The sequence below is a fragment of the Taurulus bubalis genome (assembly GCF_910589615.1).
Source record: "Taurulus bubalis genome assembly, chromosome: 2".
Classification (NCBI taxonomy): Eukaryota; Metazoa; Chordata; class Actinopteri; order Perciformes; family Cottidae; genus Taurulus; species Taurulus bubalis.
In genome coordinates, this window is record NC_136590.1 from 179022 (window position 1) to 201500 (window position 22479).

At 40.6% G+C, this 22479-nt stretch overlaps 2 protein-coding genes across 3 annotated transcripts in view; both read right to left on the minus strand.

Annotated features, from left to right (window-relative positions):
* csf1rb (colony stimulating factor 1 receptor, b) overlaps positions 1 to 7049 on the minus strand; it is a 46448-nt gene extending 39399 nt beyond the window's left edge. Inside the window, exon 1 of the mRNA XM_079238081.1 lies at positions 6974 to 7049. Within this exon, the coding sequence (XP_079094207.1) occupies positions 6974 to 7028 (55 nt within the window). The 5' untranslated portion in view covers positions 7029 to 7049. The remainder of the gene's footprint in view (positions 1 to 6973) is intronic.
* Positions 7050 to 8899: 1850 nt separating this feature from the next.
* Positions 8900 to 22479, minus strand: part of LOC306751451 (platelet-derived growth factor receptor beta-like) — a 35983-nt gene continuing 22403 nt past the window's right edge. For both annotated transcript variants that reach the window (XM_079235019.1, XM_079235018.1), the window contains exons 15-28: positions 20582 to 20676; positions 20267 to 20399; positions 19933 to 20037; positions 19672 to 19776; positions 18174 to 18276; positions 17925 to 18040; positions 17707 to 17822; positions 16889 to 17011; positions 16695 to 16806; positions 11767 to 11866; positions 10020 to 10125; positions 9725 to 9896; positions 9551 to 9641; positions 8900 to 9413 (exon numbers count right to left, since the gene is read on the minus strand). In XM_079235019.1, the coding sequence (XP_079091145.1) occupies positions 9317 to 9413; positions 9551 to 9641; positions 9725 to 9896; positions 10020 to 10125; positions 11767 to 11866; positions 16695 to 16806; positions 16889 to 17011; positions 17707 to 17822; positions 17925 to 18040; positions 18174 to 18276; positions 19672 to 19776; positions 19933 to 20037; positions 20267 to 20399; positions 20582 to 20676 (1574 nt within the window). In that variant the 3' untranslated portion in view covers positions 8900 to 9316. The remainder of the gene's footprint in view (positions 9414 to 9550; positions 9642 to 9724; positions 9897 to 10019; positions 10126 to 11766; positions 11867 to 16694; positions 16807 to 16888; positions 17012 to 17706; positions 17823 to 17924; positions 18041 to 18173; positions 18277 to 19671; positions 19777 to 19932; positions 20038 to 20266; positions 20400 to 20581; positions 20677 to 22479) is intronic.

The window sequence follows — 22479 nt, forward strand, 5'->3', positions numbered from 1 at the left end:
TATGAACTAATAATATTAATACAATATGAACTATTACTACAATATAAACTATTACTACATTATGAATTAATACTATTACTACAATATGAACTATTACTATTACTACATTATGAACTATTACTACATTATGAATTAATACTATTACTACAATATGAACTATTACTATTACTACAATATGAACTATTACTTCAATACGAACTAATACTACAATATGAACTAATACTATTACTACAATATGAACTATTACTATTACTATAATATGAACTATTACTACCATATGAACTATTGCTATCACTACAATACAAACTATTAGTATAATAAGAACTAATACTATTACTACAATAAGAACTATTACTATTACTACAATATGAACTAATACTATTACTACAATATGAACTGTTACTACATTATGAACTAATACTATTAATACAATATGAACTATTACTACATTATGAACTATTACTACAATATGAGCTATTACTACAATATGAACTAATACTATTACTACAATATAAACTATTAATACATTATGAACTAATACTATTAATACAATACAAACTATTACTACAATATGAACTAATATTATTACTACAATATGAACTATTACTACATTATGAACTAATACTATTAATACAATATGAACTATTACTACAATATGAACTAATAATATTACTACAATATGAACTATTAATACATTATGAACTAATAATATTAATACAATATGAACTATTACTACAATATGAACTATTACTACATTATGAATTAATACTATTACTACAATATGAACTATTACTATTACTACATTATGAACTATTACTACATTATGAATTAATACTATTACTACAATATGAACTATTACTATTACTACAATATGAACTATTACTACATAATGAACTATTACTACATTATGAACTAATACTATTAATACAATATGAACTATTACTACATTATGAACTAATACTATTACTACAATATGAACTATTACTATTACTACATTATGAACTATTACTACATTTTGAATTAATACTATTACTACAATATGAACTATTACTATTACTACATTATGAACTATTACTACATTATGAATTAATACTATTACTACAATATGAACTATTACTATTACTACAATATGAACTATTACTACATTATGAACTATTACTACATTATGAACTAATACTATTAATACAATATGAACTATTACTACATTATGAACTAATACTATTAATACAATATGAACTATTACTACAATATGAACTATTACTACAATAAGAACTAATAATATTACTGATGAGATCCACCCTGAGATGCTGAAAGCGCTGGACATTGTTGGGCTGTCTTGGTTGACACGCCTTTTCAGTGTCTCATGGGGTTCGGGAGCAGTGCCCATGGACTGGCAGACCGGGGTGGTGGTTCCCATCTTCAAGAAGGGGGACCGGAGAGTGTGCTCAAACTATCGTGGCATCACACTGCTCAGCCTCCCGGGAAAAGCTTATGCCAGGGTGCTGGAAAGGAGGCTCCGACCGCTTGTCAAACCTCAGATTCAAGACGAGCAGTGCGGATTCCGTCCCGGTCGTGGAACAGTGGACCAGTTCTTTACCCTTGCAAGACTACTGGAGGGGTCCTGGGAGTTTGCCCAACCAGTCTACATGTGCTTTGTGGACTTGGAGAAGGCTTTCGACCGGGTCCCTCGGTGGTTTTTGTGGGGGGTGCTGCGGGAGTATGGGGTGCCGGACCCGTTGGCACGGGCCATCCGGTCTCTGTACGCCTGCAGTAGGAGCTGTGTTCGTATCCTTGGTAATAAGTCAGACACGTTCCCGGTGGGTGTTGGCCTCCGCCAGGGCTGTCCTTTATCACCGGTCCTGTTCGTGACCTTCATGGACAGGATATCTAGGCGCAGCCAGGGGGCGGAGAGGATCTGGTTCGGGAGTCTCGGGATCGCCTCTCTGCTGTTCGCGGATGATGTGGTCCTGTTTGCCTCCTCGGACCGTGACCTCCAGCATTCACTGGGGCGTTTTGCAGCCGAGTGTGAAGCGGCAGGGATGAGAGTTAGCGCCTCCAAATCTGAGGCCAAGGTGCTCTGCCGGAAACCGGTGGGTTGCTCCCTCCAGGTGGGGACAAACTGCCTACCCCAAGCGAAGGAGTTCAAGTATCTCGGGATCTTGTTCACGAGTGAGGGTAAGGTGGAGCGGGAGATCGACAGATGGATCGGTGCGGCTGCAGCAGTAAAACAGGCGCTGTACCGGTCCGTCCTGGTGAAGAGGAGCTGAGCCTGAAGGCGAAGCTCTCCATTTACTGGTCGGTCTACGTTCCAACCCTCACCTATGGTCACGAACTCTGGGTCGTGACCGAAAGAACGAGATCTCGGATACAAGCGGCCGAAATGAGCTTCCTCCGTAGGGTGGCCGGGCTCAGCCTTAAAGATAGGGTAAGGAGCTCGGACATCAGGAGGGAGCTTGGAGTCGAGTCGCTGCTCCTTCGTGTCGAAAGGAGTCAGCTGAGGTGGTTCGGGCATCTAGTTAGGATGCCTCTTGGACGCCTCCCATTAGAGGTTTTCCAGGCACGTCCGACTGGTAGGAGACCCCGGGGAAGACCGAGGACACGCTGGAGGGATTATATCTCCCGGCTGGCCTTGGAACGCTTCAGGATCCCCCAGAATGAGCTGAAAAGTGTTGCGGGTGAGAGGGAAGCCTGGGTCGGCCTGCTGAACCTGCTGCCACCGCGACCCGACCCCGGATAAGCGGCTGATAATGGATTGATGGATGGAATATTACTACAATATGAACTAATACTATTAATGCAATATGAACTAATATTACTATATGAACTATTACTACAATATGAACTAATACTATTACTACGATATGAACTAATACTATTACTACAATATGAACTATTAATATTACTACAATATGAACTATTACTACAATATGAACTAATACTATTACTACAATATGAACTATTACTACAATATGTATATATAAGATATATAAACTATGTTTATAGTTTATTGAGTTTATAGTTTATAGTTCATAGTTTATAGAGTTTATAGTTCATAGTTTATATAGTTATTTTATATTTATATAGTTTTTATAGTCTATATAGTTTATAGTTAGTTTATAGTTAATATAGTTTATAGTTTATAGTTCATAGTTCATAGTTTATAGACTTTGTAGTTCATAGAGTTTATAGTTCATAGAGTTTATAGTTCATAGTTTATAGAGTTTTTAGTTTATATAGTTTATAGAGTTCATAGTTCATAGAGTTTATAGTTTATATAGTTTATAGTTTATATAGTTTATAATTTATAGAGTTTATAGTTCATAGTTTATAGAGTTTATAGTTTATATAGTTCATAGTTTGTAGAGTTTATAGTTAATAGTTCATAGAGTTTATAGTTCACAGCTTATAGAGTTTATAGTTTATATAGTTTATAGTTCATAGAGATCATAGTTTATAGAGTTTATAGTTTATATAGTTTATAGTTCATATAGTTTATAGTTCATAGTTTATAGAGTTTATAGTTTATATAGTTTATAGATTATAGAGTTTATAGTTTATAGTTCATATAGTTCATAGTTCATATAGTTTATAGTTCATAGTTTGTAGAGTTTATAGTTCATAGAGTTTATAGTTCATAGTTTATAGAGTTTATAGTTTATATAGTTTATAGAGTTTACAGTTTATAGTTCATATAGTTTATAGTTTATAGTATCTATAGAGTGTATAGTATAGTTTATAGTTTATAGAGTTTATAGTTTGTAGTTTATAGTTAATATAGTTTATAGTATTTATAGAGTTTATAGTATAGTTTATAGTTTATAGTGTTCATAGTTCATAGAGTTTATAGTTTATATAGTTTATAGTTTATATAGTTTATAATTTATAGAGTTTATAGTTCATAGTTTATAGAGTTTATAGTTTATATAGTTCATAGTTTGTAGAGTTTATAGTTAATAGTTCATAGAGTTTATAGTTCACAGCTTATAGAGTTTATAGTTTATATAGTTTATAGTTCATAGAGATCATAGTTTATAGAGTTTATAGTTTATATAGTTTATAGTTCATATAGTTTATAGTTCATAGTTTATAGAGTTTATAGTTTATATAGTTTATAGATTATAGAGTTTATAGTTTATAGTTCATATAGTTCATAGTTCATATAGTTTATAGTTCATAGTTTGTAGAGTTTATAGTTCATAGAGTTTATAGTTCATAGTTTATAGAGTTTATAGTTTATATAGTTTATAGAGTTTACAGTTTATAGTTCATATAGTTTATAGTTTATAGTATCTATAGAGTGTATAGTATAGTTTATAGTTTATAGAGTTTATAGTTTGTAGTTTATAGTTAATATAGTTTATAGTATTTATAGAGTTTATAGTATAGTTTATAGTTTATAGTGTTCATAGTTTATAGTTCATAGTTTATAGTTCATAGAGTTTATAGTTTATAGAGTTTATAGTTCATAGTTTGTAGAGTTTATAGTTCATAGAGTTTATATAGTTCATAGTTTATAGTTCATATAGTTTATAGTTCATTGTTTATAGAGTTTATAGTTCATAGAGTTTATAGTTCATATAGTTTATAGTTCATAGTTTATAGAGTTTATAGTTCATAGAGTTTATAGTTCATATAGTTTATAGTTTATAGTTCATATAGTTTATAGTTCATATAGTTTATAGTTCATAGTTTATAGAGTTTATAGTTCATAGAGTTCATAGTTTATATAGTTTATAGTTTATAGAGATTGTAGTTTATAGTTCATATAGTTTATAGTATTTATAGAGTGTATAGTTTATAGAGTTTATAGTTCATAGAGTTTATAGTTTGTAGTTTATAGTTAATATAGTTTATAGTATTTCTAGAGTTTATAGTATAGTTTATAGAGTTCATAGTTTATAGTTCATAGTTTATAGTTCATAGAGTTAATAGTTTGTAGAGTTTACAGTTTATAAAGTTTATAGTTTATAGTTTATATAGTTTATAGTCTGTAGTTTATATCATTTATAGAGTTTAGTCAGTTTAAAGTCCTGCAGGGCGGGGGCAGGAAACACATGTGAGACCAGAGACCACAAGATGAGTGTGTGTGTGTGTCTGTGTGTGTCTGTTTGAGTGTGTGTTTGTGTGTGTGTGTGTGTGTGTTTGAGTGTGTGTGTGTGTGTTTGAGTGTGTGTGTGTGTGTGTGTGTGTGTGTGTGTGTGTGTGTGAGTGTGCGTGTGTGTGAGTGTGTGTGTGTGTGAGTGTGTCTATGTGAGTGTGTCTGTGTGTGCGCGTGTGACTCTGTGTGTCTGTGTGTGCGTGTGTCTGTGTGTGTGCGTGTGTGAGTGCGTGTGTGAGTGTGTGTGTGTGTGAGTGTGTCTGTGTGTGTGAGAGTGTGTGTGTGTGCGCGTGTGAGTATGTGTGTGTTTGTGTGTCTCGTTCTCCCACTTCCTTGTCTCACTTCTTCTTTGAGGAGGTGAAGGAACTTGTTTACATCCACTGTTATGAGTACAAGTACTGCTAGTACTAGTCGTAGTACTGACTGTCAATAAACAGTACTAGTAGTAGTACTAGACCGTCAATAAGCAGTACTAGTACCAGTACTGACTGTCAATAAACAGTACTAGTACCAGTACTGACCGTCAATAAGCAGTACTAGTCGTAGTACTGACCGTAGTAGTGTAGTAGTAGTTGTAGTATTAGTAATACTATTAGTAGTAGTTGTGTATCTCATTATGGTTTTCAGCAACTTTCAAACTTTTATAATTATTATGATAGTATTATTATATATAGATGTCACATGTCCAAAACTCATTAATAATGCAAACATCAGATTATTGATTTGTTTTGATCTCCACTTTCTGACTGAAACACTTTTCAACAACTAATCTACATAATTATTATCTTTCCATCTTTCTGCATAATAAAGAATTATTACATTACATTTCATTTAGCTGATGCTTTTATCCAAAGAGACTTACAATAAGTGATTCAACCATGAGGACAAACTCACAACAACAAGAATCAAGAACGTACAATTTCAATAAAGTTAAACTACTAGTGTCATCAATAAGAGAGATTAAAGTGCTGCTACGGCGATACCTTCTTTATTCAAGGTGGAGTCGAAAAAGATGTGTTTTTAGTTTAGAATGAATAAATGCATAATATTGAGTATTTCATGAGCATTAGTTTATAAATGGTGATTTATTAACATCAACATGTATCTTTATGTTACTGTTTAACGACACTCATTTATTAAAGAGACATTACACTGGAACATTTAACCCTCCATGACTCATATTGTTAAATATATGCTGTTATTATTGGAGATAATGAACCTAATAATGACTGAGGTAATAAAGCATGAACAGGTGTGTAATAAGCAGTGAATAAAGCATGAGATAATAAAGCATGAACAGGTGTGTAATAAGCAGTGAATAAAGCATGAAGAGGTGTGTATAAACAGTTAATAAAGCATGAACAGGTGTGTATAAACAGTTAATAAAGCATGAACAGGTGTGCAATAAGCAGTGAATAAAGCATGAACAGGTGTGTAATAAGCAGTGAATAAAGCATGATTGGGTGTGTATAAACAGTTAATAAAGCATGAACAGGTGTGTATAAACAGTTAATAAAGCATGAACAGGTGTGCAATAAGCAGTGAATAAAGCATAAACAGGTGTGTAATAAGCAGTGAATAAAGCATGAACAGGTGTGTAATAAGCAGTTAATAAAGCATTAGGTAATAAAGCATGAACAGGTGTGTATAAGCAGTTAATAAAGCATGAGGTAATAAAGCATGAATAGGTGTGTAATAATTAGTGAATAAAGCATGAACAGGTGTGTATAAGCAGTGAATAAAGCATGAATAAAGCATGAACAGGTGTGTAATAAGCAGTGAATAAAGCATGAACAGATGTGTATAAGCAGTGAATAAAGCATGAATAAAGCATGAACAGGTGTGTAATAAGCAGTGAATAAAGAGTTGTCTAACCTTCAGCAGAGCAGCAGCTGAGGGCGATCAACAGCAGCAGAGACTGGAGCTTCATATCTTTCTCTCTCTCTCTGGTTCTTCAGGAGGTTCAAGTCAAACTGAAGGAGACGACTTCCTCTCATCAGCATAACCACCAGTAAGCTCCTCCCACTCCTCCTATCAAGCCCCACCCCCACACACCGAGCTACATCAACATAAAATCATTATACATATTATTTGCATTGCTTATAGTGTTGCTGATACATTACTGCTTTTATTATGATTATGATAGTTATTGTTGTTAGTTATAACCTCTTCATCATGTTAATAGTCATATGAATCACTATGTCATATACATTAATGTGTTATAACCTCTTCATGTTACTACTCAAATGAATCACTATGTCATATACATTAATGTGTTATAACCTCTTCATGTTACTACTCATATGAATCACTATGTCATATACATTAATGTGTTATAACCTCTTCATGTTACTACTCATATGAATCATTATGTCATATACATTAATGTGTTATAACCTCTTCATGTTACTACTCATATGAATCATTATGTCATATACATTAATGTGTTATGATCTATTCATGTTACTACTCATATGAATCATTATGTCATATACATTAATGTGCTATGACCTATTCATGTTACTACTCTTATGAATCACTATGTCATATACATTAATGTGTTATGAGTTAGGAAGTGAATACAAAACTGTCATCTTAAAGTAACAGAAGCTGTCAGACAGAAGTAGTACAGTATAAAGTACTACATGTACCCCTGAGGTGTAGTAAAGTATAAAGTACTAAATGTACCTCTGAGGTGTAGTATAAAGTACTATGTGTATCTCTGAGGTGTAGTATAAAGTACTACATGTACCTCTGAGGTGTAGTATAAAAGTACATGTACCTCTGAGGTGTAGTGCAGTATGCAGTACTACATGTGCCTGAGGTAGTACTTCAGTGTACTTCAGTGTACTTAGTGACAGTAGAAGTCTTGAAAGAAACTCCACGTCTTAAAAAAGAGGAAACGTTTCTTTGAGGAATCATTTTTCAACATTCAGCACTTTCATGAATGTCTTAGTTCCACATTCCAACACGAAGTAGAAAACCTGCAGCAGCAGATATTCAGTAGTATATATATACACACATACATATATATATATATATATATATATATATATATATATATATATATATATATATATATATATATATATATATATATATATATATATATACGGCCACTTTAACAACGTTCAACTGGTGCAATATAAATACATTTAAATACTTTTTTGATATACTTTTTATTTATATCTGGAGATTAAATATTGTGGATTATTTTTCTTCTTTACTGTTTTTATTACTGTTTATTTATATTAATTGATTTTTATTTACTGTATATATATGTATACACACACATATATACATATATAATAATATATATATGTATATATACATACATACTTACATATGTGTATATATATATATATATATATATATATATATATATATATATATATATACACATATATATGTATGTATGTGTGTATATATACATATATATATATATATATATATATATATATATATATATATATATATATATATATATATATATATATATATATATATATATATATATATATACAGTGTATAAGACATTCATAGTTAAGTTATTATGAAGACGTGCTAATAAATGAATGGTGGATTAATGCTAATAATAATGACTAATAATAAAGATGTTGCTGTTGGCTTCCATCAATAAACACTTTAGTAAAGAACTATAACATCATCAGGAAGTCATATAATAAACATAAATTACCATTAATTACATTTATTTACAGCAACTTTATTGAAAATAATTATAAACCCTTTGACCTAAGTTTGATTTACATAATATACAAACGGACAAACGCATGGGTTTAATCTTGATATTTAATGAATAAAGTTCAACATGAATCAGATATCTTTGTCTAAAAGCAGTTTGAATAAACATAAACAAATTGTAACCCAGACACTTATAAAATAAAGAAAAGGCAGCTGAATATAATAAAAGTATACATCTGATTCAGGACCTGCTGCAGTTTACTTTACTTAGTATAAAATATTTTGTGGAGGCGATTAAAGGCGATTAATTAAAATGATTAAAACTAATTTTCCAAGCCCCTTTCATTTGCCAGCCTTACAGTTCTCACTGTGGGCAGAATAACCCACACTCATGCCTGCTCAGCATGTTGTTATGAGTAAAAGGTAAAGGGGTTAAGGCAACCCTGAGTTCTGCCTGGCAGGAGCACTGCATGAGTTAATTCGGCCCTCCATCCCTCTAGAAGGCAGCTGACCCGTTCACAGGCAGCTTTCCTCTTCCTCACGGCAGCGAGGTTCCTTGGCTTCCTGTCTGTCCTCTGATGATGTTACTTCCTGTGACTCTGACAGGTGAGGGCTGTCAGAATGAAATGCATATTTGAACAACAATTAAACAATGAAACAATAATTGATGCACAGATCTCAGATTTTATTATAAGATACAAAATATGAAAATATAAATTCAGTATGGACGTATTTGTTTCTTGTTCGTACCTGACTGCGTCCAGCGCAGCGCGGTGGGAGGAGCCGGCCTCCTCTGGCTCCGCCTCAAACAGTTGCACGTTCACTTGAGGGACCGGACTTCCTGTCAACAAAATGGAAGGTGGATGGGGAGTTTATGGTTACCGATCAGAAACAAATCAATAAAATGATCCTCGCGATTCTGACCACTGGTGTCTGAAGCATGACTCTGTGTGGACCCAACGACCGCCGGTGTGGACCCTACGACCGCCGGTGTGGACCCAACGACCGCCGGTCTGGACCCAACGACCGCCGGTGTGGACCCAACGACCGCCGGACTGTCCCCGTCCAGGAAATCCTGCGTCAGCTGCAAGTAACGCTGGCAAGAAAGTGATGAAGATTCTTTATGTTTTAACCACTGTTATGAAGGAAATGTTTCAATGTAATATTATAAACTTTATCATAATATAATATATTAAAGGATGATAAAGTAGTTTGGTACCTTCTTGTAGTCGTCAGTCAACATGTCGCCCACAGAGACGACCAGTGAAGAAAAAGAAGGTCTGGACTCAGGTTTCTCGTTCCAACACTGTTTCATCAGATCGTACCTGAAGACAGAACACAGGGACATAGTGACACATGTTGACACATAGTGACACATGTTGACACATGTTGACGCATGTTGACGCATGTTGACGCAAGTTGACACATGCATGTTGACACATGTTGACACATGGTGACGAATGTTGACACATGTTGACGCAAGTTGACACATGTTGACACATGTTGACACATGTTGACGCAAGTTGACACATGTTGACAAATGTTGACACATGTTGACGCATGTTGACGCAAGTTGACACATGCATGTTGACGCATGTTGACGCATGTTGACGCATGTTGACATATGTTGGCGCAAGTTGACACATGCAAGTTGACACATGCATGTTGACGCATGTTGACTCATGGTGACGCATGTTGACGCATGTTGACGCATGGTGACGCATGTTGACGCATGTTGACGCAAGTTGACACATGTTGACGCATGTTGACGCATGTTGACTCATGGTGACGCATGGTGACGCATGTTGACTTATGGTGACACAACTTGACACATGCATGTTGACACATGTTGACGCATGGTGACGCATGGTGACGCATGGTGACGCATGGTGACTCATGGTAACGCATGTTGACGCATGGTGACACATGTTAACACATGTTGACACATGGTGACACATGGTGACTCATGGTGACACATGTCAACGCATGTTGACGCAAGTTGACACATGCATGTTGACACATGGTGACGCATGTTGACACATGTTGACGCAAGTTGACACATGTTGACGCAAGTTGACACATGTTGACGCAAGTTGACACATGCATGTTGACACATGTTGACGCATGTTGACGCAAGTTGACACATGCATGTTGACGCATGTTGACGCATGTTGACACAAGTTGACACATGTTGGCGCAAGTTGACACATGTTGACGCAAGTTGACACATGTTGACAGATGTTGACGCATGTTGACGCAAGTTGACACATGCATGTAGACGCATGTTGACGCATGTTGACGCATGTTGACACATGTTGGCACAAGTTGACACATGCATGTAGACGCATGTTGACGCATGTTGACGCATGTTGACACATGTTGACACATGTTGACGCAAGTTGACACATGCAAGTTGACACATGTTGACACATGTTGACGCATGTTGACGCAAGTTGACACATGCATGTAGACGCATGTTGACGCATGTTGACACATGTTGACACATGTTGGCGCAAGTTGACACATGCATGTTGACACATGTTGACACATGTTGACGCATGTTGACACATGTTGACACATGTTGACGCAAGTTGACACATGCATGTTGACACATGTTGACGCATGTTGACGCAAGTTGACACATGCATGTAGACGCATGTTGACGCATGTTGACGCATGTTGACACATGTTGGCGCAAGTTGACACATGCATGTTGACGCATGTTGACGCATGTTGACGCATGGTGATGCATGTTGACTCATGGTGACGCATGTTGATGCATGTTGACTCATGGTGATGCATGTTGACTCATGGTGACGCATGGTGACGCATGGTGACGCATGTTGACTCATGGTGACGCATGTTGACGCATGGTGACACATGTTGACACATGTTGACTCATGGTGACACATGTTGACTCATTGTGACACATGTTGACTCCTTGCTTCAGGAGGATTAGGTCTTACATGTTGAGAGGAGCCGGCTCAGGGCGACTCATCCTGTAGCCTCTCTGCAGGGAAGAGTAGAAGTCTTGGTTCAGAGGGAGGTCAGGGTAAGGACTAACACCTGGAACACAGAGTACTGGTTTAGACTGGTGTGTGATGATGTACAGTATACTAGTTTGGCTGCTGTGTAATGATGAATACTGGTTTAAAATAGTGTGTGTGTGTGTGTGTGTGTGTGTGTGTGTGTGTGTGTGTGTGTGTGTGTGTGTGTGTGTGTGTGTGTGTGTGTGTGTGATGTATACTGGTTAGACTGGTCTGTGATGATGTATACTGGTTAGACTGGTGTGTGATGATGTATACTGGTTTAAACTGGTGTGTGATGATGTATACTGGTTAGCCTGGTGTGTGTGTGTGTGTGATGTATACTGGTTTTAACTGGAGTGTGTGATGATGTATACTGGTTAGACTGGTGTGTGTGATGATGTATCCTGGTTTAAACTGGTGTGTGTGATGATGCATCCTGGTTTAAACTGGTGTGTGTGTGATGATGTATCCTGGTTTAAACTGGTGTGTGTGTGTGATGTATACAGGTTTGACTGGTGTGTAATAATGTATACTGGTTTAAACTGGTGTGTGTGATGATGTACGACCTGCTCGCCTATCACACCCTTCTCTCCTCTTCCTCTGCCAAAAGCCTGTTCTAGCAATCCAGAATTCAATCCTCTTTTTCTAACCCCAAACAACTCTTCTCTATATCCTCCAACCTCCTTGACCCCCCCAGTCTCCCTCATCCCTCCACCCTTCTACCAAGCCGCTTTGTTAACTACTTTACAAAAAAGATAGATGACATACGCTCCTTATTTACTAATCCATCTTCTTCTATAACTACACCTCCATTAACTTCATCTTCTTCCCCTTTGCTTTCCTCTTTCACCTCCCTGTCTCCCAATCACTTGGTGGTGGTGGTGATGTCACTGTGGTGCATAGTTCAGGGTGTTGACAGCTGAGTGGAAGAAACTGTTCCTGAGCCTGCTGGTCCTGGAACGGAGGTTTCTATAGCGCCTCCCAGAAGGGAGGAGGGCAAACAGTCTATGCGGGGTGAGAGGGGTCCCTGACGATGCTGTGCGCTCTCCGCAAGCAGCGCTTGAGGTTCACCAGGATTAGAGGAGACATGTGGATCTTCTTCAGTTTCCTCAGGAAGAAGAGACGCTGGTGTGCCTTTTTGACCAGGGTTGAGGTGTTGAGGGTCAAATAGAGGTCCTCTGAGATATGGACACCCAGGAACCTGAAGCTGGAGACACGCTCGACCTCCGTTCCATTGATATGGATGGGGGAGTGTGTGCAGCGCTTTGTCTTACTGAATTCCACAATGAGCTCCTTGGTCTTCTTGGTGTTGAGGGTTCGGTTGTTGTTGGCGCACCACGCTGCCAGGTGCCGGACCTCCTCCCTGTAGGCCGACTTGTCGTCTGCAAACCTGATAATGGTATTGAACCATGTACAGGTGTGCAGTCATAGGTGAACAGAGAGGAGAGGACCCAGCACACAGCTCTGTGGAACGCCAGTGTTCAGGGTGAGGGTCGAGAAGGTGAGATTGCCTAACCTAACAGACTGGGTTCTGTTGGTTAGGAAATCCAGTATCCAGCTGCGGAGGGAGGTGTCGATGCCAACCTCACCTAGTTTGCTATTCATTTTGGAGGGGATGATGGTGTTGAATGCCAAACTGAAATCGATGAACAGCATTCTCACGTAGGTGTTGTTATTGTCCAGGTGGGAGAGGGTGGAGTGAAGCGCTGTGGAGATGGCGTCCTCTGTACTCCTGTTCTGGCGGTACACAAATTGGAGGGGGTCCAGTGTGGGTGGTAGGTTTTGAGATGAGCCAGGACCAGCCACTCAAAGCACTTCATGATGATGGGGGTGAGTGCAACAGGGCGGAAGTCATTTAGGCTCGATGCAGTAGAGTGCTTTGGCACTGGCACAATTGAGGTGAGTTTGAAGCATGTGGGTACGGCTGCTTGGGCCAGTGACAGGTTGGAGATGTCAGTCAGGACCCCAGTCAGCTGCCCATCAAGTCTCCTTCTTTCTCCACCAGAACAAGCTTCTGGACCGTCACCAGTCTGGATTCAAGGCCTCAACAGAGACCAGAACAACCTTCTGGACCGTCACCAGTCTGGATTCAAGGCCTCAACAGAGACCAGAACAACCTTCTGGACCCTCACCAGTCTGGATCTAAGGCCTCAACAGTGACCAGAACAACCATCTGGACCCTCACCAGTCTGGATCCAAGGCCTCAACAGAGACCAGAACAACCTTCTGGACCCTCACCAGTCTGGATTCAAGGCCTCAACAGAGACTGCCCTCCTTGCTGTCTATGAGCAGCTTCACACTGCTAGTGCAGCCTCTCTCTCCTCTGTCCTTATCCTTCTAGACCTTTCTGCTGCCTTTGACGCAGTGAACCACCAGATCCTTATCTCCTCCCTCCAGGACCTTGGCATCTCAGGCCTCTTCTCATTCTACCTCAACGACCACCTACCGGGTAACCTGGAGAGGATCTGTGTCTGAACCTTGTCCTCTCACTACTGGGGTCCCTCAGGGCTCCGTCCTGGGTCCTCTTCTCTTCTCTCTGTAAACCAACTCTCTCGGCTCTGTCATTCGCTCAAATGGCTTCTCCTACCATAGCTATGCTGATGACACCCAACTGATCCTCTCGTTTCCCCAGTCAGAAACACAGGTAGCAGCACAAATCTCTGCCTGTCTGACTGACATCTCTCAGTGGATGTCCACACACCACCTGAATATTAACCCTGACAAGACTGAACTACTTTTCTTTCCTGGAAAAGGCACAACCTCACTGTTACCTTCAACAACTCAGTGTTGACCCTGACTGCCAGGGACCTTGTGTGACACTCGACAGTCAACTCTCCCTGACTGACAACATCACTGCAACAACACGTTCCTGTAGGTCCATGCTACACAACATACTGTAGGTCTATGCTACACAACATCCTGTAGGTCCATGCTACACAACATCCTGCAGGTCTATGCTACACAACATCCTGTAGGTCCATGCTACACAACATCCTGTAGGTCCATGCTACACAACATCCTGTAGGTCCATGCTACACAACATCCTGTAGGTCTATGCTACACAACATCCTGTAGGTCTATACTGCACAACATCCTGTAGGTCTATGCTACACAACATCCTGTAGGTCCATGCTACACAACATCCTGTAGGTCCATGCTGTACAACATCCTGTAGGTCCATACTACACGACATCCTGTAGGTCCATGCTGTACAACATCATGTAGGTCCATGCTACACAACATCATGTAGGTCCATGCTACACAACATCATGTAGGTCCATACTACACAACATCCTGTAGGTCCATGCTACACAACATCCTGTAGGTCCATGCTACACAACATCCTGTAGGTCCATGCTGTACAACATCCTGTAGGTCCAAGATGTACAACATCATGTAGGTCCATACTACACAACATCCTGTAGGTCCATGCTACACAACATCCTGTAGGTCCATGCTACACAACATACTGTAGGTCCATGCTACACAACATCCTGTAGGTACATACTACACAACATCCTGTAAGTCCATACTGCACAACATCCTGTAGGTCCATGCTACACAACATCCTGTAGGTCCATACTGCACAACATCCTGTAGGTCCATACTGCACAACATCCTGTAGGTCCATACTGCACAACATCCTGTAGGTCCATGCTACACAACATCCTGTAGATCCATGCTACACAACATCCTGTAGGTTCATGCTACACAACATCCTGTAGGTTCATACTGCACAACATCCTGTAGGTCCATGCTACATAACATCCTGTAGGTCTATGCTACACAACATCCTGTAGGTCCATACTACACAACATCCTGTAGGCCCATGCTACACAACACCATGTAGGTCCATGCTACACAACATCCTGTAAGTCCATGCTACACAACATCCTGTAGGTCCATACTGCACAACATCCTGTAGGTCCATGCTACACAACATCCTGTAGGTCCATGCTGCATAACATCCTGCAGGTTCATGCTGCACAACATCCTGTAGGTCCATGCTGCATAACATCCTGTAGGTCCATACTACACAACATCCTGTAGATCCATGCTACACAACATCCTGTAGGTCCATGCTGCACAACATCCTGTAGGTTCATGCTGCACAACATCCTGTAGGTCCATGCTGCACAACATCCTGTGGGTCCATGCTGCACAACATCCTGTAGGTCCATGCTACACAACATCCTGTAGGTCCATGCTGCACAACATCCTGTAGGTCCATGCTACACAACATCCTGTAGGTCCATGCTACACAACATACTGTAGGTCCATGCTGCACAACATACTGTAGGTCCATGCTACACAACAGGACATCAGGACAGCAGAAGGTTTCTACATCTTCCGCCATAAATTAAAAACACATGTCTTCCGACTATACCTTGAATAAAGAAAGTAGCACTTTAGTGGCTGTCTTGGATAAATTGTACTATCTGAGTTTGGGTTGTCATATTCATGTAATGTGCTGTAACTCCGTTACGTTATTCATTCTGGTCACATGACATCTATTGCTTCTGTCCATCCGGGGAGAGGGATCCTCCTCTGTTGCTCTATGAAGGTTCTTCCTGTTTTCCCTCTGAAAGGGTTTTTACTATCTTTATTGGGGGAGTTGTTCCTGATCCAATGTGAGGTCCCGGGACAGGATGTTATGTTACAGATTGTAAAGCCCTCCGAGTGGAGTTTGTAATCTATACAAAATAAACTGAATTGAAAAATCATGGTTGAATGCACTTATTGTCAGTCACTTCGGATACAATTGTCAGCTAAATGTAATGTAAAGACATTATATATGTAATAATATACTGTAATGTATTGGTTTAAACTGGTGTGTGATGATGTATACTGGTTAGACTGTTTACCAAGAGAGAAGATCTCCCACAGCAGGACTCCATAGGCCCAGACATCGCTCTGAGAGTTGTACACCTTGTGGAACAGGCTCTCTGGAGACATCCACTTCACGGGCAGAAAGCTCTAAAATGAACACATGAGGTTCATTAAAACCATTTAAACTGTCAATGTTGTGTCAATGACGTTCATTGATCGTGTGACTGACGTTTCCTTTGGCGATGTAGTCCTGGTCCTTCACCAGATCTCTAGCCAGACCAAAGTCACAGATCTTAACCAGCTTGCCCTCACTGACCAGCACGTTCCTGGCTGCCAGGTCTCTATGGACGCACTGGGACAAAGGAATACCATGTGAGGCCACGGAAACATCTTAACAGGTAAGAACACACCTTAACAGGTAAGAAAACACCTTAACAGGTAAGAACACACCTTAACAGGTAAGAACACACCTTAACAGGGAAGAAAACACATTAACAGGGAAGAAAACACATTAACAGGGAAGAAAACACCTTAACAGGTAAGAACACACCTTAACATGTAAGAAAACACATTAACATGTAAGAAAACACTTTACCAGGTAAGAACACACTGTAACAGGGAAGAAAACACATGAACAGGTAAGAAAACACCTTAACAGATGAGTGTCATATTGATGAATAACATATTGATTAGTATTATTGATTATTATATTATATTATTATGATTATTATATCATATTGATACTCATCAATATATTAATGATACATTAATGAATTATATATAATTCAGTAATATATTCATTAATATATGATATTCATTAATATGACTCATCATATTAATGAGTAACATATTGATTAGCATCAGTATCAGTGAGGACCTACCCTCCTGGAGGACAGGAAGTCCATGAGGAACATATTGATACATATTGATGACATCATAGTGATGACATCAGCAATAGTGAGGACCTACCCTCCTGGAGGACAGGAAGTCCATGAGGAACATATTGATAGTGATGACATCATAGTGATGACATCAGTGAGGACCTACCCTCCTGGAGGACAGGAAGTCCATGGCCCTGGAGACCTGGTAGGAGAAGCTGAGGAGGTCAGTGAGGCTCAGGAGAGGAGAGTCAGAGAGGAGGACAGACGGCGCATTCTGCTGGTCTGAGACAGAACCACAGCTCACTTCACATCTTCAACGACCAAAACACAGATCATTTCGAATATGATTGAGATTTTATTTCATAAACAATAAACTATTTGTACTTCCTGCCGGCGTGTGCGGTGTCTCGTACAGAGCAGGCTCCACGCTGAGCTCCTCCATGGCAACGTACTGAACGCTGTCTTCCTGGTTCATGTCCATGTAGCCCCCATCGCTGTCACTGCAGAGAGAGAGAGAGAGAGAGAGAGAGAAAGAGAGAGAGAGAGAGACACCATCGATACACAGACAGGTAGAGAGAGAGAGAGAGAGAGAGAGAGACAGACAGGTAGGGAGAGAGAGGTAGAGAGACAGACCTCTTGGTGGGTGTGTCTCTCTGTCTGAAGGTGTGTTTGTTCCTCTGCAGATAGTTCACCAGGTCTCCATGGCGACAGAACTCAGTGATCAGATAGACAGGTCCTGACAGACAGACAAGATGACAACATGATCAAGTCAGGATCCAGTCAGGATCAAGTCAGGATCAAGTCAGGATCCAGTAAGGATCCAGTCAGCATCAAGTCAGGACCAAGTCAGGATCAAGTTAGGATCCATTCAAGATCCAGTCAGGATAAAGTCAGGATCCAGTCAGGATAAAGTCAGGATCCAGTCAGGACCAAGTTAAGATCCAGTCAGGATCAAGTCAGGATCCAGTCAGGATCAAGTTAGGATCAAGTCAGGATCCAGTCAGGACCAAGTTAAGATCCAGTCATGATCAAGTTAGGATCCAGTCAGGACCAAGTGAAGATCCAGTCAGGATAAAGTCAGGATCCAGTCAGGATGAAGTCAGGATCCAGTCAGGACCAAGTTAAGATCCAGTCAGGATCCAGTCAGAATCCAGTCAGGATCAAGTCAAGATCCAGTCATGATCAAGTTAGGATCCAGTCATGATCCAGTCATGATCAAGTTAGGATCAAGTCAGGATCCAGTCATGATCAAGTTAGGATCAAGTCAGGATCCAGTCATGATCAAGTCAGGATCAAGTAAGGATCAAGTCATGATCAAGTTCGGATCAAATCAGGATCAAGTTAGGATCAAGTCAGGATCCAGCCAGGATAAAGTCAGGATCCAGTCAGGACAAAGTCAGGATCAAGTCAGGATAAAGTCATGGTCAAGTCAGGATCCATTCAGGATCCAGTCAGGATATAGTCAGGAACCAGCCAGGATAAAGTCAGGATCCAGTCAGGATCAAGTCAGGATAAAGTCATGGTCAAGTCAGGATCCATTCAGGATCCAGTCAGGATATAGTCAGGAACCAGCCAGGATAAAGTCAGGATCCAGTCAGGATCAAGTTAGGATCCAGTCAGGATCAAGTCAGGATCCAGACAGGATCCAGTCATGATCAAGTTAGGATCAAATCAGGATCAAGTCAGGATCCAGTCAGGACCAAGTCAGGATCCAGTCAGGAACAAGTCAGGATCCAGTCAGGATCAAGTCAGGATATAGTCATGGTCAAGTCAGGATCCATTCAGGATCCAGTCAGGATAAAGTCAGGATCCAGCTAGGATAGTCAGGATCCAGCCAGGATAAAGTCAGGATCCAGTCAGGATCAAGTCAGGATCCATTCAGGATCCAGTCAGGATAAAGTCAGGATCCAGCCAGGATAGTCAGGATCCAGCCAGGATAAAGTCAGGATCTAGTCAGGATCAAGTCAGGATCCAGTCAGGATAAAGTCAGGAACCAGCCAGGATAAAGTCAGGATCCAGTCAGGATCAAGTCAGGATAAAGTCATGGTCAAGTCAGGATCCATTCAGGATCCAGTCAGGATCCAGTCAGGATCAAGTCAGGATCAAGTTAGGATCAAGTCAGGATCCAGACCTCCTCTCGTGCACGCTCCCAGCAGGTTAACAATGTTCAGGTGAGGACCAAGATGAACCAGAACCTTCAGCTCCGACATCAGAGACTGAACCGCCCCGCTGCTGGCTACACACACACACACACACACACACACACACACACACACACACACACACACACACACACACACACACACACACACACACCATTTATGTGATGTTCACTCTTGGAAACCAATATTGATCTTTTTACTCAAAACACCACAGACAGACAGGTACGTACGTTTGACCATCTTGACGGCAGCTTTAGTTGTAGAATGAGAGGGAAGCAGACCAGAGACAGTCGCCATGACAACACGACCAAATGCACCTGAACCCAACACCTCTCCTGGAGTAAGGCAGGGAGAGAGAGAGAGAGAGAGAGAGAGAGAGAGAGAGAGAGAGAGAGAGAGAGGCAGACAGTTAGAGACAGTATTGTGGACCGTAAAATTATAAGCCGCTACTTTCTTCCTCAACTTTGACCCGTGCAGGTTATGAATGTAGTAGCACTGAGTACTATAGTACTACGTGTTCTCCTGCAGTATTACCTAGTACTACGTGTTCTCCTGCAGTATTACCTAGTACTACGTGTTCTCGGGGTACCTCCCAGCTGGACCTGTAGGGCAGGTGGGCGGGGTTTAGGAATGTGTACTGCTGTCCGTCAGGACTCACCGACTGGATCACCTTCCAACGGACTTCATGACGAGGTTTCTGACCAACAGGAATACACATAAATACTACTGCAGTATACTAGTACTACACCTCTACTACTGCAGTATACTAGTACTATACATATATTACTGCAGTATACTAGTACTACACATATACTACTGCAGTATACTAGTACTACACCTCTACTACTGCAGTATACTAGTACTACACTCAATACTGACTTTCTTCCAGAGGAGGATGAGGATGATGAGGAAGACGATGGCAATGATGACCAGAACCAGAACTGCTGCCAAGACCGCAACCTGAGAGAGGAGAGCTAGAGAGAGAGAGAGAGAGATTTTTTTGATTTTTCAAAAACACTTTATTTACATATTCATCATTTTTTCAACTTTTACAAATAAAGTGCTAATGCTTTAAAATCGCAGGTTGTTTTGTTAAAACCCACACACATAATTTACCCGGAAAAAACTTGTGCAACCACCAATTCCTTGTCAACAACAGAGCAAACGATATCATTAAAACACCAACGTTGTTTAAAAGTGTCCAAGTCTCCAATGTGCCTATAAAACCGGAACTCTAGCCCGAGTCTGGCCCTGATGTTACACAGCCAGATTGCCCTGGCCTCCTGCCCCTCTCTGCTTTCCACTCTGGCTTTTCTGCTTAAATAAATAGACATTTTTGCTTCTCCTGAAAGATAATTCAGGAGCTGCCACTTTTCTTTTTCTATCTTCTTGTAGGCAGCTCCCATGATAAAAACCTTTTCAGTAAAAAACACATTAAAAAGACTCAAAACCAATGTTAAAAGAGTGAAGAAAATCGCAAGTCTCTTGCACTCAGGAAAAACATGGTAGATAGTCTCCCGGAGGTCACAGAAGGGGCACTGGCTCAAAACAGAAGGGTTAATAACAGAGATAAAAGCATTTGAAGCGACAGCACCGTGTAAAATCCTCCACTGGAGGTCGGCAGTCCGTTTCTTCAGGGGAGGTTTGTATAAAATCTTCCACTGTGGGCCAGGTCCATTTTGTCCCAGTCTGTCTGACCACACAGTGGGGCGCCGGTTGCACAGCCCATACCTGTTTAATCCTTTCACACAGTTAAAATACAGAGTCTTCTTGTCTGATTTATGCAGTGTCAAATCTTCTGGGCGTGTCGTAGCAAGCAGGGGGCCGGTGAGCTCCCCTAGCACCGGGCTCAGGGAGATCTCCGGGAAACGGTCTGCAGGGTCCGGCTCGACTTCTCTTTGGCTGTAGTTTCTGAGGAGGCTCCTCTCCTTCCAGGTCAGCCTCTGTCTCCACAGCTCCAGGAGCCTCCTCGCCACCCGGACAGAGTGCAGACCCAGCAGAGAGCCCAGGGCCGGGGCATCGCTCAGTGTCGGCCCCACAGCATCCACCAGCTGCTGCAGGCACAAGGCTCGTGACTTCAGCAGCGCTCCCGTCAGGCCAGGGGTGGTACTGCTACTAATGTCCAGTTTGGCTCTGTAGATCAATGGCTCTCTCAGCAACCAGTACAGAGAGTTAGACTGTGGGCACCTTTTATGAGTAAAAAGGGAACAACACTTAAAAGCACCCTGATAAAACGGAGGCAGCCCACTTAACTTTAAAACACTAGAATCGATTAAAAACAGAGCAGTATCCAGCCCCAGGCTATTTGTATGTCTGAGAATGCAGCTAGCCACATCTCTCCACACTAAACTCTCCGGACTTGTGAGGTACTTCTGTATAAACTGGAGTCTAAAAGTGTCCGTCCGGCTGGCCAGGTGGACAAGGCCCTGTCCCCCCTCCTCTCTGGCTAAAAACAGCACCCCTTGTGGCACCCAGTGTAGACCCTCCCAAAAGAAATCCACCATCCTCCTTTGTATGTGGGCTAGAAAGCCTGAGGGAGGGTCTAGGCAGGTTAAGCAGTGCCACAGCTGGGATGCTATAAAATTGTTTAAAACCAGTACTACCTTTAAAAGACATCTGAGGGAGCAGCCACCTCCACTTGGAAAGCTTTCCCTCAATCTTCTCTGTGACACCCTTCCAGTTCTTCTGGACTACGCTCTCCTGTCCAAGATGTATCCCCAGGTACTTGAACCCATCTTTTCGCCACACTAGGTTCTGGGGAAGAACTGGGAGGCCGT